The sequence below is a fragment of the Protopterus annectens genome, chromosome 7.part0 (assembly GCF_019279795.1).
Source record: "Protopterus annectens isolate FY-2018-M chromosome 7.part0, PAN1.0, whole genome shotgun sequence".
NCBI lineage: Eukaryota > Metazoa > Chordata > Ceratodontiformes > Protopteridae > Protopterus > Protopterus annectens.
In genome coordinates this window covers 1,251,810,530-1,251,837,976 of record NC_056739.1, presented here as the reverse complement: position 1 = coordinate 1,251,837,976, position 27,447 = coordinate 1,251,810,530, and the positions used below count along the sequence as shown (strand labels likewise).

The 27,447-nt window shown below is 44.7% G+C and overlaps 1 protein-coding gene across 2 annotated transcripts in view; it reads right to left on the bottom strand.

Moving 5' to 3' along the window:
• TIPIN (TIMELESS interacting protein) overlaps window positions 1–27,447 on the bottom strand; it is a 759,992-nt gene that overhangs the window by 227,070 nt on the left and 505,475 nt on the right. For both annotated transcript variants that reach the window (XM_044077863.1, XM_044077864.1), the window contains exon 7: window positions 1,007–1,067. In XM_044077863.1, coding sequence (XP_043933798.1) covers window positions 1,007–1,067 — 61 coding nt within the window. The remainder of the gene's footprint in view (window positions 1–1,006; window positions 1,068–27,447) is intronic.

The window sequence follows — 27,447 nt, the reverse complement described above, 5'->3', positions numbered from 1 at the left end:
AAAGACAGCACATACAACCTATCCTGACCTAGCCAAGGGATTTGACAATCCCCCACTCAGGTAATGAAACTGTCCCAACTGGGAATTAACCCCTACATTACAAGATTGGTAGCCAACCAGCTCACTGACAGGACACGCTGTCAAAGTGGGTGACATCACCACTAACAAAAGACCAGTCACCAGTGGTGTACCACAGGGTTCTGTGCTGGGCCCCTTTACCGTTCAGAATTTATTTCTCAGGAAGTCCAGGCAAACTTGGATGGCCTGTGGCTGAACAAGTTGCTGACGATTGCAAACTGGGAGCAATCACAGTGTGTCCCAACGATTATAATATACTGCAGACAGGGTTAACAGAATAATGATTGCTGCCAAAACCACGGATTAAAGCTACATCCAAAAAATGCATTATTATACCCTTTGTGAAAGCGGACATCCCCGCTAATTACATTATAGACAGCATCCCCCAGTGTAGACCCTGAATAAAGTTATACAGGATGGGGCTCACGGCAACCCAGGTCAGTGCATAATGGTACAAGGAGCATGTCTCACCTTATGAATGAAAAGTAAGCTACCAAGACAAAAGTGTGTTGATAGGATGCTTGACATTACAAGTAAGCATTTATATAATGGATTAACAGCATACTGACTCTCCCAAAGTTAGAACTACTTTTATTTCTCTAACTCTGCCACTTTTATGATTCAAAACAAAATAACCCATAAGAGTGTGTCTTGTTTCACAAATGGAGCATTCTGGAATCCTGTACAGTCTAAATGTAACTGAACTACAATTTTTGATTTTTTCAGATTCACCAACCACCTTGCTGCTCAAATTGCCAATTAACTTTTTTCTTAAAATCTGATATTAAATCGGTAAATGCATTGCTGATTTTAGAACAAAATGATGGAAAGTCAATTTTTTTTTAAATGCAGCTGAATATCTTAAAGTCCCTGACAGGGATGTCTGCATATTGCAAACTGTGCTGTATAAAAGGAATACACATTTTACCTTTCGTTACAAAATCTTCATGGACAATGGGAAGATCCAGTCTGATCCGCTTGAGACAAGTCTAAAAGAAAGATAAATAAGCCTGTACTTTATAAAGCTGAATTTCTTCAACATTCCGTATATCAAGAAAAAAAAAATGCAAACCTTGAAATTGCCACTAAAAGTTACAACTGCTAAGAGACTGGGGAAAAATATCAGCACTAAAACAGGCACATTCATATGGTAATCACTTGATTTTCAAAAAAAAGACCCTCCTTGATGTGTCCCACTGGTTGCGCTTAATCTTCTTTACTAATTGCTGTTTGTGAGAAAATCCTGGGGGGGGGGGTCATCACATAGTACAGTTTTATGTGTACACTTACCATAAGTAGATGTTCAAGTGTATTCACTGTTGCAGTCATCACATTTGGATTATCTGCTTACAGTAGCCCTCAGTCAGCCTGATTATCAAAGTCTTGGGTCCTGCGTCGGTAGCCGTCTCATCTTCCGTGACGTCAGGTAGTCAGGGGTATAAAGCATGTAGCCGACACCATTACAACAATTTTTCCTGCCCCAGATGTCAGGTGCCCCCCTAATGGGAAGCAATTAAATTATATATATACACACAGACACACACAGTTATACCTCCAACAAAAAAGCAAATACACCAAAAAGCTTTTAAGCATATTAAAGGAGAATAGAGGTATAGCCAAAAGAAGTCAGGGGGCTGGAGGGAGGGTAACCAGGACTGCAACAGTGAATACACTCGAACATCTACATTTACGGTATGGTGTACACAATTGTACTATGTTCTTCATGTTGCACTGCTGCAGTCATCACATTTGGGTAGATTCCCAAAGCTAAGGATGCGAGGAGGAATTTAGATAGCATTAGGACCAGCTATAAGGCCCTGCAAGACTGCAGTGGCAAAGTCAGCTCAGGATTTAGAGAAAATTGGCAAATGGTAATGCTTGGTGAAAGTATGTACAGAACTCCAGGTAGCAGCTTCTAGGATGTCCCTGGTAGGGACACCTCTGTGAAAGGCTATAGAGGTAGATGCAGCCCTGGTTGAATGTGGTCTAATCCTTTGTGGGATAGATTTTCTATGGTGCTTATAGTAGAAATGAATGCAATGGCCTATTCATTTAGAAATGGTTTGCTTTGAAATAGCCTTCCCCTCTGCCCCTGCAGCAAATGCCACCAGCAGTTGTTCAGATTTCCTTTGAGGTTTAGACCTGTCCAAGTAAAATCTAAGTTGTCGGTGCACATCTAAGGAGTGCAGTACCCGTTCCCCTTTGTTGTGTGGATTAGAAAAGAAGGTTGGCAAATTAATGGACTTAAGAGCCACACTGGATACCACCCTTGGGCATGAAGGCGGGATTGGTCCCGAGGGACACCCTGTCCACATGGAAGATAATGAAAAGCTCCACTGCCACAGGAGCTTGTAATTCAGACACCCTTCTTGCTGAAGTGATTGCTAAAAGAAAGGCTGTTTTCCAGGAAAGGAATTTTAACTCTGTACTTACAGCTGGCTCAAAAGGAGGTACAAAGTTAAGATCCCAGGCTAGAGTTGGGGCTCTCCTGGATGGTCTTAAGTTTTTGGCCCCTCTGAAGAACTGCTTGAGCAGGGGCGGTTCTGTGTTGTAATGAGCTGAAATGGCTGACGCATGAATTTTAATGGAGGAAAAGGAAAAGCCCTTGTGAAGCATCTCAGTTATGTATTGAAGAATCTGAGGAAAACTGGGTGCTGCTGTGCCCATCTCTTGAGTTTGGTTCCAGGCACAGAATCTTTTCCAATTTTCAGCATACGATTTTCTAGTACTAGGCCTTCTTGTCTCCAAAACGACATACCATTCCTCAGTAAACAAGTGTTGTAACAGAGAGATTAGGTAATTAGCCAGGCTGCCAGGTTCATGGTTTGAAGCTGAGGATGCAGAATCTGGCCCTCCTGCTGAGACAGCAGGGTAGGGGTCTGAGGCAGGTGCCATGGAGCCAGCAGTGACACTGCGCAAGAGGGGGTACCAGTGTTGGCGTGGACAACCTGGTGCAATCAGTATCATCCTTTGTTTGTCCTGTTTGATCTTTAGTAGTACTTTGGAGAGGAGAGGCAGAGGAGGAAAGGCATAAACTGATAGATTTTTCCAGCTGAAGGACAGGGCATCCACTTTCCAAGCCTGTTTGTGGGGAGTCCTTGTGCAGAATTTGTTCAATTGGTAGTTCTGGGGGGAGGCAAACAGGTCCATATCCCATTTGGTTATCAACATGTTGAAAGTCTTTTTGTTCCAGTTTCCACTTGTGTGGGTCCATGAGATTTCTGCATAGTTCGTCTGCCAGTGTATTTAGTTTCCCTAACAGGAATTCACCCTGTAGATGTACTTGGTAGCTCAAAGCTGTGTTCCACAGAGCCATGGCTAGTCTGCAGAGGGGGGTATGAATGGGTATCCCCGGGCTTGTATATGTACCACATAACAGTGGTGTTGTCAGTCTTTACCATTAATTGTCCTGGAAGAATGTGGTCCTTGAAGGCTGTCAGAGCATTTTGTACAGCTAACATTTCTTTTTGATTGATATACAAAGTGCATTTGACTTGGGTTCCATTTGCCCTGAATGCACTTCCATGCCAGGTGAGCCCCCCATGCATATAGTCTGATGTGTCTGTTAGGGTTTGGGCAGCAGGGGGTAGAGTGAATGGTAGTCCCTGGTTTTGGTGGCAGGCCTCTGCCCACGAAAGGAACTCTAACTGTAGGCAAGGTATGATAGAAAACATTGCTTCTAGATCCTGCAAATGTTGACACCATAGGCTTTTGAGATACCATTGTAGTTTCCTCATATGCAGTCTTGCATAAGGAATTAGTAGAATGCAGGAGGCCATGAACCCCAAGGCTTGCAGTCTTTGCCTTGCAGATAGCAGGGGTTTTGTGGCCATTAGTTTCAAGTAAGTTGTCAAATGAATTTGTTTTTCTGGAGTAAGGAAAGCCACCTGGGAAGTTGTGTTCAAGCTTGCTCCCAGGAATATAATTTGCTGACAGGGTACCAGATGTAATTTATTTTCGTTTATGGTGTACCCCAGGCAAGTTAGCACCTTTTGTACAAATGCCAGATAATTCAAAAGTATGTCCTGGCTTTCTGCCTGAATTAGACAATCGTCCAGGTGTGGGTATATTTGAATATTTCTTTGCCTGCAAAATGCAACGACTGGCGCTAGGCACTTTGTGAATACCCTGGGCGCAGTAGATAAGCCAAAGGGCAGTGCAAAGAACTGATGGTGCATGTAGCCTGCGTTGAAGTGTAGGTATCTTCTGCAAAATTCCCTGATTGGGATGTGCATGTAGGCTTCCTTCAAATCCAGTGTTGCCAACCAGGCATCCCTGCCAAGCATAGGAAGCAAACGGTGGAAGAGTTGGCATCTTGAATTATGGGATAACCTAAAAGGTGTTTAGGATAGAAAGGTCCAGGATAGATGTCATGAGTCATTTTTTCTGGGTACCAGGAAAAGTCTTTAGTAGAAACCTTGTCCCTTTTCCTCTTCTGGTACAGTTTGAATAGCCCTTATGCGTAGGAGAGACAGCACTTGCTTTTGAGCCTCTGCCCACTGATTTGGGGGTAGATCTGGCCAACCGTTTGGGGTTGGTAACGTGTGGAAGTGAAATCTGTATCCTTGGGAAACTATTTTTAAAACCTATTTGTCCTGGGTAATGAGTTCCCAGTTTTTTGCCTGCAGAGCAATCTTTCTCCCTAAAGGAGCAGTCAGTTGAGAAGTGCTTGGAAGTTTTAAATTTAAGTCATTGAGACAGCTTACCCATAGGGGGAAGTCTTACTACACCCTGATTTGGAAGTGGGAGCCCCCCACTGCTTAGTCCTGTGTGTACCCTGGGACTCAAGTCTGGTTGCTCTGCTGGCTCTGGGTTTGGACTGAGAAGGCCTGGAACAGGCAGGAAAGGACCAATTCTTAGAGGGCCAATGCCTACTAAATCTTGGAGGCTGCACCTGTAGGAAATCTAACAGTTTGCATAGATTTAGCTTTTTCCTCCATCTTTTTAAGTACTACTTCTGCTTTGTTGCCAAACAGGCGGTCCTGATTTAAGGGAGCATCCAGCAATTTAGCTTCAACATGATCTGGCAAGGATTGCTCCTTAAGTCAAGCATGCCTTCTAAGTACAGACTCAGTGAAAGCAACCCTGCAAGATACCTCTAAGTAAATCAAAACCACACTGCAAAGTACGTTTTCCAACTTGTTCAGCAGAATGCATAAATCCTGTAAATCCTTATTTTCAGCACAGTCAGGAATCAACATCATTTTCTGTTTAAGCAATCCAATAATATGCTGCTAATACTTTAACATATGAAACTGGCAGTTTAAGGCCCTAATGGCCAAGGTTGCAGAAGTGTATACCTTCTTACCCCATCTATCCATCGTCCCGGAATCTCTATCAGAGGGGGTAGGATTTTTGGCAGTAGTAGCCTTAATACCCTTGGGACCCTGTGAAATGGTCTCAGGATCTGCAGTAGGAATTTTAAAAAGAAACTTGTGAGAGTAAGGAAAGTACAGTTTTGTACCTACCATAAATGTAGATGTTCGAAGATCCACATTGCTGCAGTCATAACCTGTGGGTAGTCCACTGTCCTCGGTCGGCCCGAATACCAAAGTGTTAGGCTGGCGTCGGTCATGGTCGCTCAGATCTGACGTCAGTACGCCGTGGTATTAAAGCGCATGACCGACGTCATATCCTCAGTCTTTCTTGCCCCAGATGTCAGAAGGCCCTAAAAAGAAAGGCCATAGCCAAAAACAGAAAACCTCCAAAACCCATGTACAAACAATATTTACAACCCAAACCACACAACCACTCCAAACTACAGAGGGGAAGGAGGGAGGGTAAATTGGACTGCAGCAATGTGGATCTTGGAACATCTACATTTATGGTAGGTACAAAACTGTACTATGTTCTTCATCTCACATTGCTGCAGTCATAACCTGTGGGTAGAATCCCAAAGCAAAGGTAAAGGGAGGTTGGCAAAATCATAAAGCATTGGGAGCTGCTAACATGCCCTGTAAAACTGCAGTGGCAAACCCAGCCCTAGATTTGGAATAAAGAGGGAGATGGTAATGTTTAGAAAAAGTGAGCACTGAACTCCAAGTAGCTGCTTCCAAAATATCTTTAGTAGCTACACCCCTTAAAAAAGCAGTAGAAGTGGCAGTAGCCCTAGTGGAATGAGGTCTGATTCCAGCCGGAATCTCCTTACCATGATGAGAATAACAAAAAGCAATACAATGGCCAATCCACTTAGAAATAGTTTGTTTTGAAACAGGTTTCCCCTGAGAGCCCAAAGCAAAAGAAACTAGCTGTTGAGACTGCCTGAACCCTTTAGTTCTGCTCAAATAATAACGCAACTGCCTGTGAATATCCAAAGTGTGTAAAATTTTCTCCCCTTTATTTTGGGGATCAGCATAAAATGTAGGCAAATGAATAGATTGGTTCAAGGCCACATTTGAAACCACTTTAGGCATAAAAGTAGGGTTAGTACGCAGGGATACCCTATCCTTATGAAAAATCAGGAAGGGTTCAACTGCCATTAGAGCCTGTAATTCAGATACCCTTCTAGCAGATGTAATGGCCAACAAAAAAGTGTCTTCCAAGACAAAAACTTCAACTCAGATGTAGCTGCAGGTTCAAAAGGAGGTAAAGTGAGTTTTTCCAACACAAAATTGAGATCCCAGGAAGGAGTAGGAGCTCTACGCTGGGTCTTATGTTCTTTGCCCTCTAAGAAATTGCTTAAACAAAGGATGAGAGAATAATGGTGGGTCACAGTCATAGTGAGCAGAAATGGCTGCAGCATGAACTTTTACAGAGGAGAAAGACAAACCCTTGTCTAATAATTCTGTAAGATACTGAAGTGAAACACTCAAATTAGGCCCTGAAACATCAAAGCTCTTTGCTTTGCTCCAAATAAAAAATCTCCTCCATTTATCAGCATAAACTTTCCTTGTACTAGGCCTTCTGGCCTCCAAAATGACATTCAAAACTTGTTGAGGAAGCGACCCTCCAGGTGCTAGAACAGAATATGCCAGGCTGTCAGATGCAGGGACTGTATCCTGATATTGAGGAAATGATTGCCTGCCTGGGACAAAAGGTGTGGAATTGATGGCAAAGGCCAAGGGGGCTCCCGTACTAAACTCCTCAGCAGAGGGTACCAGTGCTGCCGTGGCCAATCTGGAGCTATTAGAATCATGGAGGGCTTGTCCTGTCTGACCTTCAAGAGCACCTTGGGAAGGAGAGGCAGAGGAGGAAAGGCATAGACGTGAAGATTGTTCCAACTGAATGATAGAGCATCCACTTTCCAAGCTTTTGGATGAAACATCTTTGTACAAAACTTTGGCAAATGGAAATTTAGTGGAGAAGCGAACAGATCTATGTCTGGAGTCCCCCAAATCACTGTCAACTGTCGAAATACATGAGGATCCAACTTCCACTGGGTGGGAATCCACCATCTGTCTGCTCAAAACATCCGCTAAGGAGTTCTGTGCTCCTGGCAGAAACCTTGCCTGAAGAGTGAGGTGCAAACAGAGCAGTCTCCCACAAAATCATAGCTTGCCTGCAAAGAGGGTACGAATGGGTTCCCCCTTGCTTGTTGATGTACCACATGACAGTTGTGTTGTCTGTTTGAATCAACACTTGTCCTGGGTGAAGTAGATCCTTGAAAGCCATCAATGCAAATTGGACTGCTAACATCTCCTTCAAGTTGATATGCAAATGTTGAAGTCTGGCAGGCCACGTGTCTTGAACCCATTTTCCATTGAGGTGTGCTCCCCAAGCCTTGTCTGAGGCATCTGTCGTTAAGATCTGACTTGCCTCTGGTCGGGTCACAGAGTCCCTTGTTTAGGTGACATTCCTGAGCCCACCACAAAAATTCCTTTTGAATGCAAGGTATTATCTGAATGACAGTGTCCAAATCGTGGCAGTGTTGAGTCCATACACTTTTGAGATACCATTGTAGCTTCCTCATATGCAGTTTGGCATTGGGAAGCACCAGAATACAAGATGCCATGAACCCCAAGGCTTGAAGGACTGTCCTTGCAGTCAGCCTGGACCGTAGAGACAATTGCTGGAAGTAAAGTGTAAGATTTCTTTGCTTGTCCGGGGTCAAAAAAGCCATCTGAGAGGCTGTATTCAGTCTCACACCCAGAAAGCACATTTCCTGAGAGGGTACTAGACTGGACTTTGTTTCGTTCACAGAATACCCTAGGCACCTTAACACTGCCATAACATACTGTAGATGGTGAAGTAGCTTGTCTTTGTCTTGAGCAAGAATCAGGCAATCGTCCAAATAAGGATAAATTTGTATTCCTCTTAACCTTAAGAAGGCTATCACGGAGCCAGAACCTTTGTGAACACCCTGGGCAGTAGATAAGCCAAAGGGCAATGCAGAGAACTGATAATGTAAAGTCCCAGCCAACGCAGGAATCTCCTGCAACTGGGCCTGATAGGAATATGAAGATAAGCCTCTTTGAGATCCAGAGTTACCATCCAGTGATCTTTGCCCAACAGAGGCAGAAGTTGTTGCAAAGTCAACATTTTGAATTTTGGAATGTCCAGGTATGTGTTGAGGATAGATAAATCCAAAATTGGCCTCCAAGTGTTTCCTTTCTTTGGTACAAGAAACAGGCGAGAATAAAATCCTAGGCCCACTTCTGACAGAGGGACCTGCTGTATAGCCCCCATTTGAAGAAGTAAAGAAATCTGTTTGTGAGCCTCCACCCTTTGCTGAGGAGGAACGTCTGGCATGCCTTTGAAAGGAGGCAATGTGTGGAAATAAAACTTGTAGCCTCGGTCTATAATGTCCAACACCCATTTGTCCTGGGTGACAAAGCCAATTTTGTCTGAAAAGTGCCAACTTTCCTCCCAGAGGAGCTGCCAGACAGGAAGGATCCGGCAGCTGAAGATGCAGGTCATTGGGTCTGTTTACGAAAGGACTGGCCCCTGCCCTCACCTGTAGATTGTGCAGGGGAACTCCACGTTCTAGGCCTGAAAGAACCCTGAGCTCTGCCCCTACCACGTCTAGATCTGCCCCTAGACTGTAAATCAGAAGAAGGGTAAGCCCATCCCTTAGTAGGCCAATTTCTGCTAAACTTAGGGGGCTGCACCTGCAAAAAATCCTTAACAGTCTGCATAGACTTAGCTTTGTCTTCCATTTTCTTCAAGACTGACTCCACAGGAGAACCAAACAAAACTTCAGACTGAAGAGGAGCATCCAAAATTGAGCTTTAACATGCTCTGACAAGTTCTGATCCTTAAGCCAGGCGTGCCTACTGAATAACTGATCCAGTGGCAGCCACCCTGGAAGAAGCCTGTAAAGCATCGAAACCACACTGCAAAGAATGCTTACCCACCTGATCAGAGGCATGAACCAAATCCTGTAATTCCTTACACTCTATGCCCTCTGCCAAAGCATCTACCTTAGACTTTAACTGAGTAAGGAGAAAATTCTGGTACTTCAACATATGAAACTGGCAATTCAAAGCCCTCATTGCTAGAGTGGAAGAGGTATACACTTTTTTACCCCACCTATCCAAAGCTCTAGAATCTTTATCCATAGGAACTGGATTCTTTACAACAGAAGCCCTGACACCCTTAGGACCCTGGCTAATAGTTTCTGGGTCAGCCCTTGGGCTCTTATACAGATATTTATGAGCCTCTGGCACTCTGTAATACCTATCTGGTTTAACCGGTGCAGGAGGCAAAGAGTCTGGATTAAGGGAAGCCTCAGAGAAAACATCCTGAACAACATCCAAAACATGAGGTATAGCCAAGGGCCTATGTTGTGGTAAAAACAAAAATTCCCTAAGCCTCTTTCGGGAATCTGAGAAATCCTGACCTTCCCATTTAAAATGCTCCCTCATAGAATGCAGGGTTTCTGAAAAAGAAAAATCCTCTGGAGGAGAAGCAGAAGGACTAGAATCCTCTGCGTCTGAATCAGAATAAGGAGGAAAATCCTGAATGTCTTCAGCCGAAGACTCTGAGTAATCTGAAGAATGTTCCAAACCTTCCACCTCTGGCTGCACCCTAGGCCTCTTATCTGGGGGGGGGGCATAGAACCTCTGATTAAGGAAATCAAATCTTCTGCCATTTTTAGCATGTGTTTTTTAGGTACAGAACCTGCAGAACTAGGAGTGACACCAGAGGAAGACAAACCAGGCCTGACCTTGGAAGGTACCTTAGAGACAGAAGGGGAAGGCCTAACCACCTTATGCAAAGAAGGGAGTACAGCAACCTGAGAGGCCCCCTCAGCCTGACCCGACTCCTGAGGCCACATCTTGCAAAATTAATGGCTCCCCCTGAGACTCAGCTGAAACCTCGGCTGGATCCACAGATTCCACCGTAGTTTCTAAAGAACCGGCGTCCGGAACGGACGACTCATCCTGCTTGGACTTTAACGATTTTTCCTTGCGCTTCTTAGCAGTAGCGGGCGTCGGAGGATCCGACGGCATATTGTAATTACACCGCTTACCGAAGACAAGCCTAGCGCAATCTAACCTACGTTTAATGGTGCGCTTATTAAATCTAGCACAAAAGCGACACCCGACTACGTCGTGCTCAGGCCCCAAACAAGGAATACAGAGAGAGTGGTAATCCCTATGAGGTATCTGTTTCCCACAAGAAATACAATTATTCACTTTTTCTGACATCCGGATTTAACTGAGGCAAGAAAAGACAAAAATATTCCCCAACGGGGTACTTAGCCCAACTTGGTTTTCGGTCTGAAACTCAGAATACGAAAATTTCAGAATGCCGAACGGCACTTGCAAATGCTGCTTCTGCTTCGGACCATGCGGCAAGAAAGACTGAGGATATGACGTCGGTCATGCGCTTTAATACCACGGCGTACTGACGTCAGATCTGAGCGACCATGACCGACGCCAGCCTAACACTTTGGTATTCGGGCCGACCGAGGACAGCGGACTACCCACAGGTTATGACTGCAGCAATGTGAGATGAAGAACATCCCTGTAATATCCATCAGGTTTTCTGGGAGCAGGAGGTAAAGAGTCAGGGGCCAAGCTAGATTCCGAAAAGGCATCAACAATGTCCAGTTCAGGAGGGATAGCTAAAGGCTTGTGTTGGGGCAGAAGAAAGAAATCCCTAAGCCTCTTTTTAAAATCAGAGTAATCCTGGCTTTCCCAGCGAAAATGCTCCCTAAGAACATGCAAGGTTTCACCAAAAGAGAAATCCTCTGGGGGGAAGCAGAGGAATAGAGTCCTCTGCATCAGAATCCTCACAGGTAGATTAGAGTAAATCCTGGTCATCAGAGAAAACAGAAATTTCAGAATCCTTATCAGAAGTATCATAAGCAAATTCAGTCCTAGGTCTCTTAGAAGGGGAAGGCTGGCTTCCCCTGACTAAAGTAATAAGGTCTTCAGCCATTCTTATTTGTTTTTTAGACAGAGGCCTGACCATGCGGTCTGGGCGTTGGTTTTCTAGGCATGGTTAGAGTTTTAGGCCTTGAAAAAGAAGATGGTGTTGGTTTAATATGCAAATAAGTAGGCCTGAATACACCCTCAGAAGCCGGTGCCTGCACAGCGGCTCTGGACCCACCCAAGGTAGAGACATCCGCAGGTTCCACAGATGAAGCATCTTGCGGCATATCGGACTCCGAATGGGTCTCAGTAGAGGCCTGCGAATCTGAAGTAGTGGGTATCAGGGGTTGTGAAAGCGCCTCACTGAGTACTGACGACTAGCTTAGGAGAAGCCTCGTCGGCAGCTTTTGACCTAAGCGGCCTGTCTATCTTTGCGTTTTTTCGGAATGTCAGTAGTCTGGTGGCTTACTGTAGACATATCTGGATAACTGAACAGAGTACCAAAATATTTAGAAGCGGAAATATACAGATGACGAATAGTTGTTTAAATAAGGCACAAAACCAACAGCGAGGTACATCGTGGTCAGGGCCTAGGCAAGGAATACAGTACGAATGAAAATCTTTATGAGGTATTTGCTTTCCACAATAAATACAATTATCGACTTTTACTGACATCGGTTTAGAGCAAGAAAAAGTTTCTCCAACGGGGTAGCTTTAGTTGAAGACTGGTTCTGAAACTCGAAAACGAAAATTTCAGGAGTCGGCCGACTGGCACTTGCGAACTGCTTCTGCCTCGGGCACCGCACGGCAAGAAAGACTGATGTAATGGCATCTGCTAAATGCTTTATACCCCTGACTACCTGACGTCACGTAAGATGAGACAGCAACTGACGCAGGACCCAAGACTTTGATAATCAGGCCGACTGAGAGCTACTACAAGCAGATAACCCAAATGTGATGACTGCAACAGTGAAACACTAAGAACATCTAGATATTTCAGACAACCTGTTCCAACACAAGCTGTAACACCACACAAGAGATAACCAACCATTCTCATTCCCATCCACGTATGCCAGTTTGCCCCCAGTGAGCACCTTCTGTAAATCAAGGAAGAAAAATTAACATGACAACCACAGTGTTAATACGTAATTTCCAAGTATATACTACTAAGAGAGTGATGTCTTTTGTTTATGGCTCATTGGTAGGTTGCACACGAAGACAACCTTGTGGCTCGTTTCTGCTTGTTTAAATACTACACAGTGGACTGGTGGTCTGACCTGAAGAAATGACCAGGAAGAATCTTTGTCTACAAGCTCTTTAAATGCCTGGATAACTTCACTTAGATCCAAAATGGGTGAATGCGAAGCTCCCTTCTCCAGAAAGGCCAAAGACTATACTCTTTGCACCAAGTCAGAACATAAATTGAACCCACCCACCCACCTATCAAGCAAATCATTTCTCATCAGTGGTTTCAACCAAGGAAGACTACTGAGGTGGGATATAGGATCTGAATTACCCCAACATACCAAGGCCTACTAAGGCCTTAAGTTTAATGCTACTGGCTATAAAAAAAATACTGGAAAATGGAAATTAAAATCTAAACCAACTGTGACTGAAGTACTGAATATTGTAAAGAAGATAAAAAAAATAACGGGGATCTTTAAAAAAGGGTACCAAGTAGCAAGGTGTTGGAACAATAAGTCCAGAGTAGGGTTTAGGTGGAGGAGGTCAAGGGAAGGCAGGAATTGTGCAATTTATATAATACTGTAGTCAATTAAAATTAACATACATTCTGCAGGAAAATTTAAAAAATTACTGTTTTCTTTTCTACTACTGTACAACATACACATCATTTTTAAAAAACAAGTCATGAGGTTTAAAAATGTACAAAACCAGGCTAAATCACTTCTCTTTTAAGGTAGTTAATGACTAGTCCTATAGTTTTTCACAATCAGGTTTAATTTGGATCTATCACTACTAACAGTGTTGCAAGTCCCTTAATATACATCTTCTTGAAATGCTGTAAATGTGCAAACGTCATAATCAAAGTGTAACTCTACTCCCCTAACTAATCTCACTTCTACAAACCAAAACTTTGACCATCTTCTTTGTCCGTCATCCCATTTCTATGCCAATACCTTACTGTGTTACTTACCTATTTACTATGTGTAAATAATACATCACACAAAACTGTAATGCAATTAAGTGCCACTTTTCTTGTACAATTTCTTTCTTTTTTTCCTTGTATAAATGCCACTCTGTACAATTTTTTTTCTTGTATAAATGTTATATATATTACTGTTTTATTTATGTGGAGCTTTTCTCCCCAGACATATGATGAAAATGGACGTGTCCAGTTGGATTATCCCCAGTAAACAAATGTAAAATAAATAAATAAATTAAAATAAAGTTGCTGCAAATTTTCTTCTGAGATGACTATCCAAAGCCCAGGATATCTGTATCTCTCAAATTCCTTATCACCACTAAAGAATATGTATTGAAAGTGCTATCCAAAACCAAGAACACTTTCTCCATGGAACCAGATAACATACTGGGCTGTTAGCATTACTGAACATGCCCTGGCACAGCCACTTGAACTTATTCAACCTGTGCCTTCCAGCAGTATAGTGTACACCACTGGTGATACTATTCCATTAAGCTGACCTTTCTACCAACCACAGGAACTATAGGCCTGTCACCCTATCAAGTCTCATTTGTAAGATCATGAAACGTACAACAGAATGTATAACAAAACATATTAAAAATCCTAGGCTAGATCTAAAGTAATTTGATTTTGTAAAACAAAGATCCTGTCTAATGAATCTAGCAAACTTCTTTAAAAAAAAAAAAAAAAAAAAAAGAAAATGTGACAAGCTGTTGACACAGCCCACCTTGATTTTACTTGGGCATCTGACAACATCCCCCCATGCTAGCATAATTAATAAAATGTGTTAAAATAGATCTGTATTTGGCAAGATTGACAGCTAATTGGCTAAAACACAGAACCCACATGGTGTGGGAGTACTTGTCAAAAAATATAAAAGTGACCAGTGGTGTCCTGCAGAACTCAGTGCTGTGACTGCTTTTGTTCGGTTATTTACTTTTGACATACAGACTGAAAACAAAAACCTATGGATAAAAACATCTGCATGCGATTTCAAAAACTGGGAGTTAATGTGATACCCCCCCAGCCAGAATTCCTCCAGCAGGGAACCTCCGCTTAAATGCCTTGTGTATTGAAAATGTGCTTAAATTAAATGTTACAATATACAACACTGCCACAATTTGGTGGACAAATACCCCTAGCACAAAGCATTGACAGTACCCCAATTCAAAATGAAAATGCAATTACAAACCTGGGAACATGGGCTGTTAATTCTTTCTCCTTTGTTCACCATGTGTGGCAATGGTTGTCAGGAAATCCTTCTACATGGCGGAGCTGATCACCAAGGGAGTATCATCCAGATCCAACAATATTATTGTTCCCTTGTATTCAGCACTGATCAGATAAATTATAGAATACATCATCCCCATTTGGGATGTACCTCAAGACAAAATGGTTGGAAAGATGCCAGAGGCTCCCAAGAAACAGGATCACAGGCCTAAGCTACCAAAACAGAACAGAAGCAGTCTCTCTTTTCTTTGCCTTACAGGCTCCTTAGTGGAGACCTAGGACTTGCAGTCAGGGACCAAAGTAGTTCAGGATCTCTTGTACCTTCATAATTCTGTCTTAAATACCAGAACATGAGTGCTAAACCTGCTTCAGCAGAGCAGTAAATCAGGGTGAACAGATTTGTTACTCATCTCTCGTGCCTCTGGAATAAGCACCCCCTCTGCAGACAAAGCATATCATACACCGAACAGAGACCTGCATAACTGGATTGGTAGTAAATTCATGCTGTGCTTGACTGTTCTAGCCTTCCTTGAGAGTGGAAGTACAATGCAGGGTAGACCACACTACGTGTAATGGTCGCAAAACTCAGTAGCCTTGAACTTATGAGTATTCAAAATTAGTAGCAAGCCAACAGTGGGCTTGTCCCAAAGACTAAGAATTTATGCACATATTAATGGATGGAATCTACCAATCTATCTGGTTACCCTGGAAGATACACTACAGTCAGAAATAAATTGTGCTGGATTGATCAATGCCAAACAAACTTTCCTGGTGAATTAATATGCATCTTTCTCCCATTTTATGTACATTATCACTGCAACATCACTGATACTCACCTGGAGTGGGTCTGACTAAAACCCGCCCTGAAATAGACTCTGGTGCTCTTGCAATTGCTCTCCACTCTTCTAAGTTGGTGTCAACAGATTTTGCTTGTGGAGGCCTAACAACTAGTCTCCATGCCTAAGATCTAAATATTTTGTTGTCAGACGTTCCTAGAAAGAATAAGGTGCACAAGTAATACTCCCTTGTTTAAGTTATAAAGATCCTACCATGACAGGAATTGCATCTTTAGCAAATAATTCAGCATAGAAATTGGAAGTCTGATGCCCAGTTCCATGCATCCCTTGATATCCAGTGACCTTTTTCATGTAAGAACTATAAAGATGCAAGACAACATATGTGCCTTTGGGCCTTACAGCACCATCATTCTTGTACTTCTGTCAAGGGAGATTACCCTCAGGAAGTCTTGGATCTCCTGCACCTCCCCCATCTGACCATCTTTCATCTGGATTTGGCTTGCTGGACACAGAACAATCAGTGTACATAACCAGTTCAGGGTTAGGCTTCTCATAGTTTACAGTTATGCCCAGAGTTTGGAAAACTAAATGTTCTAATGTAACAGAAGTTCTTGTCCTACAAAACAGTTAAATGACACAAGGAAAAACTTAGCTTCAGTAGTATTTTCCCCCTTCCTGACTTCTTATTTCTTTGCATGTTTGTCACACTTAAATGTTTCATATCAAACAAATTTAAATATTAGACGATAACACCAGTAAACACAGAATCCAGTTTTTAAATGATGATTTTATTTAAGGAAAAAACTATCCAAACCTACATGGTCCTATCTGAAAAAGTAATTGCTCCCCCTTGTTAAATCATGAAGTAAAAAAGTTATGTCCTTACCATAACGTTCCATGTGGAGTGTTTATCTCGCCTTTGTTCTTACAAATGGGTGTTGGAGCCGATCCTCGGCTCCGAGTCGGCCGCTTAGCAAAGCTCTGCATCTAGGAGAAGCTCGAGACCAACCTACCTCCCACAATTCCCTCTGCCTCTACCTCAGATCTAGTTTGCAAAACAAGACCAGATCCTGCAATAACAAAGGTAATCAGGCATAAAAGGGATACATAAGTATACATAAGGAGCAGTAACTAGCTCAAGCCAGTAGGAACAACAGAGAGACCACTAGTGGGAGACAAACAGACCAGACTTCTAAATCCGTACGTTCTTCCAGACCTGAGGGTGGGAGGGTGGGGATGTAAGAACAAAGGCGAGATGAACACTCCACATGGAACGTTATGGTAAGGACATAACTTCTTTATGTGAGAGTGTTCAATCTCGCCGTTTGTTCTTACAAATGGGTAGCGTCCCTAGTCCGTTACCCTGAGTGACTCACGGAAGAACGTTCCTGAGCACAGTGGAACCAAAAGATGCTCTATTCCTGGAAGTCCTATCAACTTTATAATGAGTGATGAATGTATGCGGTTTAGACCAAGTGGCGGCTGCACAAATTGTGTCCAATGGCAGACGAACCGCATGAGCCAGAGATGTGGAAACTGACCTAGTAGAATGTCCCTTTGGTTTGGTGGGCAAAATCTGGTTTGAAGCAGAATACACGAAGGTTATACAATCAGTTAGCCATTTAGAAAGTGTGCGCTTCGTCACTGCCATGCCCTTTTTGTTGTCCGCAAAGGCTATAAAGAGGTGGTCCGCTTTCCTATGGTCCTTAGTTCTATCCAGGTAGAATCTTAGTTGTCTATGGACATCCAATTTGTGTAACATATTCCAGCTTGTTGGAGTGATTCTTGAAAAATGTAGGAAGCTCAATGGACTGATTAATGTTGGCAACCGAACAAACCTTAGGGAGAAAGGAAGGGTTGGTGCGTAATGATACCCTGTCAGGGTGAAAAATTAAATATGGCTGCTTGATGGAAAGTGCCTGAAGTTCTGATACTCGTCTGGCTGAAGTGATAGCTACTAGGAAAAGAGTCTTCCAGGACAAGAACTTTAAGGAACAGGAAGAAGCTGGTTCAAAGGATGGTAAAATTAACTGGGATAAGAGTAAATTTAGATTCCAAGGAGCTGTAGGTAACCTAACTGTTGGTCTGAGATGAAAGGACCCTTTCATGAAGGCTTTACAAAGCCTATGAGCCATAATGGGAGCTCCGTTTTCTCCTATGTGAAAGTTGGAAATAGCGGCCAACTGAACTTTTAAAGTGGCAGTAGAGGCTCCTTGGTGAAACAGAATGGACAGGAATTCCAAAATCTTGTTTAGGGGGGCTACTAAAGGATCCAAATGCTGTGTAGTCACCCAGTGGACGAAACGTTTCCACTTACTGGTATAGATTTTTGCAGTGGAAGCCTTATGGGAGGCGACCAGAATGTTCTGGACCGCCGGAGAGAGAAGATCAGACCTGGCTAAGTAGGGAAGCGGAGCAGCCAGGCTGCTAACTTGAGGGATAGGAGCGACAGGTGAGGAGCTCCTGACGAATGAGTCAGCAGATCTGGCACTGGGTCCAGAATCCAGGGCTCCTGCATTTGGTGGGCTTGAAGAAAGGGGAACCAAATCTGTCGAGGCCAGAATGGGGCAATGAGAATTATAGTCCTCTCCTGGTCCTTGGCTTTCTGAAGAAATTTCGGGATCAGTGGTATAGGAGGGAAAGCGTACCGGAGACCCAGGGCCAATCGTGAATCAGAGCGTCCCTGGGGACATCCCCTGGAGGGGGTAAAAGGGCAAAGTAGCTTCTGCATTTGGTGTTCATTGGAGACGCAAACAGATCGCAGCAAGGCTGGCCCCATTTGCGGAAAATCCTTTCCGCCACTTTCTGATTGAGGGACCACTCGTGAGGTAACAGGATGGCTCTGCTCAACCTGTCCGCTATGACGTTGGATAACCCCGGGATGTGCGTTGCTATTAGAAAGCGACCCGTGGACTCTGCCCATTGCCAAATTCTCATGGCCTCTCTGCACAACTGGTAAGACCTGGTTCCTCCTTGTTTATGTACCAGACTACGGACGTGTTGTCCGTCTGTACTGCAATAGTCCCTAGAGGTAGAAGGGGGGAGAAGTGTTGCAACGCTAGAAACACTGCCCTCATCTCTAGAACATTTATGTGCAGGTTGTACTCTAAGCTGGACCATTCGCCTTGGACGGTCTTTCCCTGAAAGATGCCCTCCCACCCTATCAGGGAAGCGTCCATGGTCACCATGGCCGTTGGGTTGGGTAACACAAACTGTCGGCCGCTGATGAGGTTGTGATCCTGTAACCACCAAGACAGGTGTGCTTTGCAGGAATCTGTTATGTGAATCTTGTGTGTCAGCGGTAACTGCTGGAACGACCACTGTGTGAACAGCAGCCATGGGAGAATTGTCATATGTAGCCTCCCCATGGGAACTGCAATGAGGGAAGCTGACATGAGCCCTAAGACTTTCAGGACTAGTTTGGCTGGGGACTTCTTGGATAATAGTAGGAGAGATACGTGTTGTTGTAGGGAAGCTATTCTTGTGGCGGGTAGTTTTACTAGCAAAGAACGGGTATCTAGATGTGCGCCTATAAATGAAATATGCTGTGAGGGCTGTAACGCAGATTTTTCGAAATTTATCGAAATCCCTAACAGAGCACAAAGGCTGATTGTGTAATCCCTGGCCTGCATCAGTTGACGCTCGGTGGTGGCGGTAAGGAGCCAGTCGTCTAGATATGGAAACACCCGGAATCCTAGGCGTCTCAAGTGAGACGCTACCACTGCCATGCATTTGGTGAAAACCCTGGGGGCTGAGGTTAGACCAAAGGGCAGGACCCGAAACTGAAAGTGACTGGCTCCCAGCCGGAAGCGCAGGTGATCTCTGGACACTCTGGCCATCTTTATGTGGTAGCAGGCATCCCTGAGATCTATTGAGCACATCCAGTCGTCCTTCTGTAAAAACGGAAGGATCGATTGAAGCGTGACCATCCGGAACTTTTCTTTCGTCACAAATGTATTGAGATTGCTTAGGTCCAGAACTGGCCTCCAGTCCCCTGTCTTTTTTGTAACTAAAAAGAACCTTGAGTAAGTTCCGGATCCTCTTTGGTCCGCCGGGACTGGTTGGATGACTCTTTTTTTCTAGCAGCTTTGAGATTTCTATCGCTGCTGGTTTTCGCAGATGGGGTGGTACATCTGGGAACCGTCTTTGTGGTAATGGGGGAAATACAAAGGGGATTTTGTAACCTCTGGTGATAATGCTTTTTACCCAATTGTCTGAAGTAAGGCTTTGCCAGGCCTGAGGGTATAAAGCTAAGCGACCCCTGACTGCCTCCAGAGCAGGACAGTCGGGCCTCCTCTCAGGAGTGCTGGAAAGGCTTCCCAGGGATATCCCTGTCACCTTGGTTCTGCGGACCCCCTCTGCCACCAGAGCGGCATCTTCCATTTCTGCCCCCTCCTCTGCCTCTGGGGGGGCATCACCCTGTGTGCCTGGGAAAGAACCCTGAGGTTTACGAAACCACATCTTTCCACCTCGTTGCCCTTTGGGGTACGGTCTGGATGGGGTGGAAAAACGGACTCTGACAGCAGACAGAGTCTTTCCTTCCTGCTCACACCGGGTTAGGGTCTACTTTACTTTGGGGCCAAAAAGAGTGGCACCATCAAAGGGGGCGTTAGTAAAGGAAGACTTGAAGGCTTCCGCAAAGGAGCACAGCCGCATCCAGGATTGTCCACGAAGAGCAATCGCTGAAGCTGCAGCCCTACTCAATCCCTCGGCCGCATACAAGATGAGCCTCATGGACGAGTTCACTATGGATGTAAGGGTGTTGAGCTGTGCTGTAACTTTGTCCGAGACAGCAGCATCTGTATTACCCTGGAGGGTATCCCCCAACTCCTTGACTAGATCCCTCTGTAATCATGTGAAGTGTGTCAAGTAGTTCAGCGATCGCATGGAAAAAGTCGCTGAACTGAAAATGCGCTTCCCATATCTGTCCATGGTCCTAGAGTCTCTGTTAGGGGGATGGACAGACGAGGAAGATTCGGACATCTCCTTTTTAGTGGCTGCGGCCACCACCATAGCGTCCACTGGAATTCCCTTAGTAAGGTATGACTTGTCCTGAGGGGCAGTTATGTATTTGTTAGGTTTCCTGGGAACTGGCTCCACTGTGTCAGGTGCCTCCCACGCCCTTCGAGCAATTAACTTGAAGGGCGGAGTGACCCAGGAGGAGAAAGGGCGAGCACCAAATGCCTTCAGCAGAACCGACTCATCCTCAGAAGGGGGTAGGGCCTGCCAATCACCTCTCTGCTTCAGGATCTCCAGGATGTCAGCAAATGAGACATCCTCTGAGGGTGATTTTGGGGACCCTTCTGACTCATCTAAGTCAGTATCCGATGTTAAAGATTCTTGTGGAGAATCTAAGTGCCTCCTCTTGCACAACATTTTCCTCGGAACGTCATCGGGGGGGGGGGGCTTCCGATGAGGCCTCCGAGGAAGAAGGGGCTCCCTCTGGGAGTGGCTGAGACACTGGTGCTCTACGCTTATGGGTAGTCATGGGCGCAGAAGTAGACAATGGACCTTTACGGGAGAGAGAAGTTGCTTCCGTTGACGTGATTGTCTGAGAAGACAATACCTTCCTCATGAGGTCAAAGGCCCCCGGACCCCGAGTCGAGGAGTCCTCCGGTTCCGAAGAACGCGGAAGTGTCTCCAACGCGGAGGCCAAGGGCATCGACCCTGAGGACAGAACCGAAGTGATCCATGCCGAGGCACCGAGGGGGGGAGTCAGCACCGAAAGATCGGTTCGACTCTCGGTCCCGGAGCCAAGGAGAGATAGTCCGTTCCGCGAGTCTGCTAACGGTTCCGACGGAGTCGAGGTCAACGGTGCCGACAGAGGAAGGGACGGTTCAGGCACCAAGGGCTCCACTATCATCAGATCAACATCTCCTGGCTCAGAAAGCTGTGTAGGCCTCGGAGGAGGACCAGATGGAGATAGGGGAAGGCCTTCGAGTCTCGACACCAATTGGGAGGAGACTGAAATGAGCTAGGACAGGGCAGTGTTCTCCATTAACTTCTGCACCACACGATCTACGTCGGTGTCGGAGAGGGGCCTGGAAGAACGGGTCGAAGGAACCGAGGACGGTACCGACCTCAATATAGCAGGAGGTGGAAGCTCCGACACCGGTTCCAGGACTCGAGGCTCAGTCACAGTAAGAAGCTCGACACTCTGCCCCGAAGCCTGTGGAACCGGTGAAAGAACTTTAAGCGAAGAACTCGGAGCCGATGACATGGGCTCCGATGTCTTCGACCCCTTCGAGGACTTAGAAGCCTGGTCCGACTTGTCAAGCACCTCTTGGAAGGCAGGCTACAAAAGACCCCTATCCATAAGCTTCCTGCGTCTATCTGTCATGACCCTTCCACTAAAAGAATGACAGATAGAACAGTCTTCTTGTAGATGGAGAGGGCCAAGACAGTAGACACAGGAGCTATGGTTGTCAGTGATAGACATCTTTTTCCCACACTGACACCTCTTGAAACCTTGGCTTTTTCAGACATATCCTGTAGAACAAGAACTGCACAAAAATCTGAAATAACACTTTTGTCAAGAAAAATGGTTAAAGGTACACAAACACAGCAGTAATAATGCAGGTATCCAATCCTAGAATCAAGTAACAAAGGTGGGGTAGGCCCCAAGGAAACTATATGAACATATAAAATTATATATATCAGAGTACCAAAAAAAGATAATACACACACACACACAAATTTTAGAAGTTTACAAAATTCAGAAGAAATTCACAAGAAAAATAAGAAGAAAATAGCTTAGCTTCCCAAAAGTTGGTCAGAGCTCAAAAACTCGATGCGATCGGTTGCAGCGGCAAACTAGATCTGAGGTAGAGGCAGAGGGAATTGTGGGAGGTAGGTTGGTCTCGAGCTTCTCCTAGATGCAGAGCTTTGCTAAGCGGACGACTCTGAGCCGAGGATCGGCTCCAACACCCATTTGTAAGAACAAACGGCGAGATTGAACACTGTCACATCTGTGGTTAATCACATTTTTGGGAAAGCTGAGTTCAATTTCACTAGCCACACCCAGGCCTGATTACTGCCAGACCTGTTGAATCAAGAGATTACTTAAGTAGAACCTGTCAGACAAAGTGATAGTCCAAAAGATCCTAAAAAGGAAGACATCATGCCGCGATCCAAAGAAATTCCGGAACAGATGAGAAACAAAGTAATTGACATCTATCAGTATGGAAAAGCTTACAAAGCCATTTTTAAAGCTTTGGGACTCCAGCGAATCACGGTGAGAGACATTATCCACAAATGGAGAAAACATGGAACAGTGGTGAACCTTCCCACGAGTGGCCAGCCTACAAAAATTACCCCAAGAGCACAGCGACAACTCATACAAGAGGCCACAAAAGAAAAGTCAAACAGAAGCACAGACCAGTCCAAAAAACAACAAAAGTAGCTCAAATGAAGCAGCTGGACTGGACCCACTCACCAAAAATGGATGACTCAGTAGTATAAATCACAAAACCACTACAATCGAATCAGCACATAAATCCAGGAACAAAATGGATAAGCGTTTTTGTCTAGATGATCTAGACTTCAGACAATAGTTAAAGCATAGGTACTTCCTTTTACACAAACCAAACAGGAAGTGACATAATTAAAAGTTAATTAGGGCAGATAAAGGACTTGACACTACATATTCATGAGATGAATAAAATAAGATAAAATGAAATCCTAAATATAGCTGTGACACCCGTGCCCTGGCCCAGCAATCAAGGAGCTTCAATCCCCACCACTAACATCAGTGTGGGGGGGGGGGGGCGTCTCATAGGAGGAAAGGATAACAAATACACACAATAAAGTGCAATTTCCCTTAAGAGCACACAGAGATCACAGTCAGTCCGGGGCTGGTTGCTCCCTTGCTCTCCAGGTCCCCAATAAGACTCCCCACTGGCACAGCTATAGGGTCCAGATCTTAGCCTAGTGGGCAAGCTAAAACCTCCAGCACCCTCTCTGTCCAACCAGTTCTTCGTGTCCCTGCCCAAGTAGCTGACACGCACACACTTTAAGAGTTTATATAACCACACAGACACTCCTGGGGAAGGCTGGCACAGGTTCTCCAGCTGTACCCCCTTTTCCCAGCCTATACGGTAGTACCAGCTGCCACCACCCACTAATATTCATCATCTACTCAAAGGCCCTTAAAAGGGTGTCCAATTTTTACTGTGCAATATTATTATCCAACTGGTAGTATAGCCCAGGGCTAAAGCTATTTAGAGTGACTTTGTACAATTTTACCAAAGGCGTGCAAGTACTCTAAAGAGCTGAAATTATCTCTACAATAACAAATAGTCAAAACACAAGACAATACTTTTTACTACACAGTGCTAGTCACGAGTTCAGAGATCACAGAGAAATACTTAAACTAATTCAGTAGTACAGTTCTGACATCATAGAAACACAGTCTAATCTTTCTAGCTATTTCTGAGAGAAAACACAAGTCTAAGATAAACTTGCATATAGAGGAAGACCGTGCTGATGAGTTGGATAGTCAAGACAAAAATGCTTAATGCTCTCTGATTCTCTGTTTTTAAAATCACATTCCAGATTCCCATTACATCATTTTTCAAACTTCCCTGGGTTCCCAGGCTAACAGAAATGTACAGCTGTGTACACTTACCATAAATGCAGATGTTAGAGTCTATTCACTTTTGCAGTCATCACATTCGGGTTTATCTGCCTGCAGGTAGCACTCAGCCAGCCTGAATACCAGAGTCTTGGGATTTCTGCGACGGATGCTTGTCACTTCCATGACGTCAGGTCGTCAGGGGTATATAACATGCCACAGACACCATTACATCAGTTTTTCTTGCCCCAGATGTAAGGTGCCCCCCAAATGGGAAGCAATTACACGGTATGGAACACCCCCAGCAAAAAGCAATTACATATGATATAAGAGATGCCAAAAAAAGAGGCTAAGTAGAAGTAATGAGAAGTCAGGAGGCTGCTGGAGGGAGGGTAATCAGGACTGCAACAGTGAATACACCAACATCTACATTTATAGCAAGTGTACACAAAGTACAGTTGTATACACTTACCATAAATGTAGAGTGTATTCACTGCTGCAGTCCTTACAAATCGGTTATCCGGCTCATGGTAGCCCGCAGTCGGCCAGAATACCAAAGTCCTTGGTATATGCATTGGCTGCCTCCGGATTAAGCCCGACGCCAGGACGTCAGGTATAAAGGCAGGCAGCCAATGTCATTTCCTTAGTTTTTCTTGCCATAACTGTCAGGTCCCCCCCCCAAAAAAAAATAAGACCAGGTAAAGAAAAAATCCAGTCTGTGCCCTAGGAAAAAAGGGGGTGGAAGGGGGGAAACCAGGACTGCAACAGTGAATACATTTACATTTATGGTAAGTGTACACAACTGTACTATGTTCATAGTGTTTCACTGTTGCAGTCCTTACAAATGGGTTGATTCCCAAAGTCCAGGAAAAAAACAAAAAGAGAGGAAGAACACCACTGATTAATGGTTGGCAAGAATGCCCTGCAACACTGCAGTGGCAAAACCAGCACTGGACTTAGTAAACAATGGCAAATTGTAATATTTGAAGTGTGGACAGAGGTCCAGGTAACTGCTTCCAGGACTCATCAGGGGATGAGAGAAAATGGGTTGTTCAAATAAACAGTGAGTAGAAATAGCTGAAGCATGAATCTTGATAGAAGAGAAGGAAAGTCCGCCATTAAGTAAGCATGCCAGGTAATCAAGACAGAGTAAGAGTAGGTTGAGATGGGTCTTCTGTAGTCTGCATCCAAATGGAGAATCTTTTCCACTTATCTGCATAACATTTCCTAGTACTAGGCCTCCTGGCATCACAAAGGACCTCAACTACCTGTTGAGAAAGGTTTAAATTATGAGCCAGGCAGTCAAATGCAGAGTCTGAAGGTGAGAATGCAGAATCTTTCTTCCATCCTGAGCAAAGAGATTTGGTATTAGGGGGAACATGCAAAGCCAGAGACTGGGAGAGACTGCGAAAAAGTGGATACCAATGCTGCCTGGGCCAGTCTGGCACTATGATAATGGCCCTTGGTTTTTCGTCCCTTATCTTTAACAGCACGCTGGGAAGAAGAGGCAGAGGAGGGAATGCATAGATCGATAGTGGTGTCCAGGGGAAGGACAGAGCATCCACTTTCCAAGCTTTGTCGTGATGATCCCTGGTGCAAAAGGTTGGAAGAAGGTGGTTGGATGGAGAAGAAAAGAGATCCACCTGAGGAGTGCCCCAATGCCGAATGATGCGATGGAAAATGGTCTTGTTTAGTTGTCACTCGTGAGGATCCAGAACCTGCCTGCTCAGTTGGTCTGCCAAGGTGTTGAGCCTTCCTGGAATAAACTGGGTTATCAAATGAATGCCCAAAGAAGCTGCCATGGACCATAGTCTCATGCTTTGTCTGCACAGGGGGTAAGAGCGAGTCCCTCCCTGCTTGTTGATGTACCACATGATTGTAGTGTTGTCTGTCCTGACTAGAAGAGTACCAGGAGAGAGAAGATGCTTGAAAGCCATCAAGGCCTGCTGAACTGCCATCATTTCCTTCAGATTTATGTGCAGTTGAGCTTGTTGATAGGTCCAAGTTCCCTGAATGCATGTGCCCTCTAGATGAGCTCCCCAAGCGTAGTCCAAGGCATCCGTGGTGAGAGTCTGGCTGGTAGGAGGTGGACAGAAAGGTAGGCCTTTGTTCTGTGCACAGGCCGTTGCCCACCAAAGGAACTCTGTCTGCAAGCAGGGAACCAGAGGAAGAATCAAGTCTAAATCCTGAGTGTGTTGACACCAAAGGTTCTTGAGGTACCATTGTATTTTCCTCATATGCAGTCTTACATATGGAATCATTAGAATACATGACCCCAGGGCTTGCAGGAATTGCCTTGCAGAGAGCTGCGTCATGCTTGCCAAGTCCTTGAAGTAATTCGAAAAATCCATCTGTTTAGGGAGGGATACCATCTGGGCGGCTGTGTTCAGAATCGCTCCCAAGAATACTATCTCCCTGGTGGGTACCAAGTTTGACTTCTTTCCACTGACTGTGTAGCGCAAAGAGGTGAGAAGGTTCTTTACAAATTCCAAATCCTTTAGAAGTTGCTCTGGAAAGTTTGCTTGAATAAGGCAATCGTCCAAGTAAGGGTAAATTTGAATGTTTCTTTGCCTGCAAAAGGCAATGACTGGAGCTAGACATTTTGTAAAAACTCTGGGAGCAGTAGATAAGCCAAAAGGCAGTGCAGAGAATTGGAAGCACCTGTTCCCCACTCAAACAAAGGAACTGCCTGCAGCTTTATCTTATAGGGGTGTGCAAGTAAGCTACTTTTAGGTCCAAAGTCACCAGCCAGGAATTCTTGGCCAGCATTGGCAGCAACTGCTGAAGGGTGAGCATTTTGAATTTGGGAATCACCAGAAAGGTGTTTAGAATAGGCAAATCCAGAATAGGGTGCCAGGTGCCCCCTTTTTTGGGAACCAGGAAAAGTCTTGATTAGAAACCCTGGCCTATCTGTAGTGCAGGAACTGGCTCTTTTGCTCCCAGGTTTAGCAAGGAAGAAACTTTTTTTTTGCTTCTGCCCTTTGAAGTGGAGGAATATCTGGGTATCCTTGGAGGACCGGGAAGGTGTGAAAGGAGAATTTGTAGCCTTGGGATACTATTTCTAGCACCCAATTGCCATCCGTGATAGTGTGCCATACATCTGCAAAAATGGCTGACCTTCCCCCCCAAAGGAAACCCTGGGCCCGGAAAGGCAAGCAGGGGAAAGCCGGAGTCACTGAGAATGTTTGCTTTGGGAAGTCTGCTTAGAACTTCCAGAATTAGAATATGAAGCCTGCCAGTGTTTAGCCTTGTGAGAGGTGGAAATCTGTCCACTGGAAGACCTGTAGCCCCTGGATCTATTACAACCCTGTTTACTAGGGTCAGGAAAAGTCCAACTCTTAGAAGGGT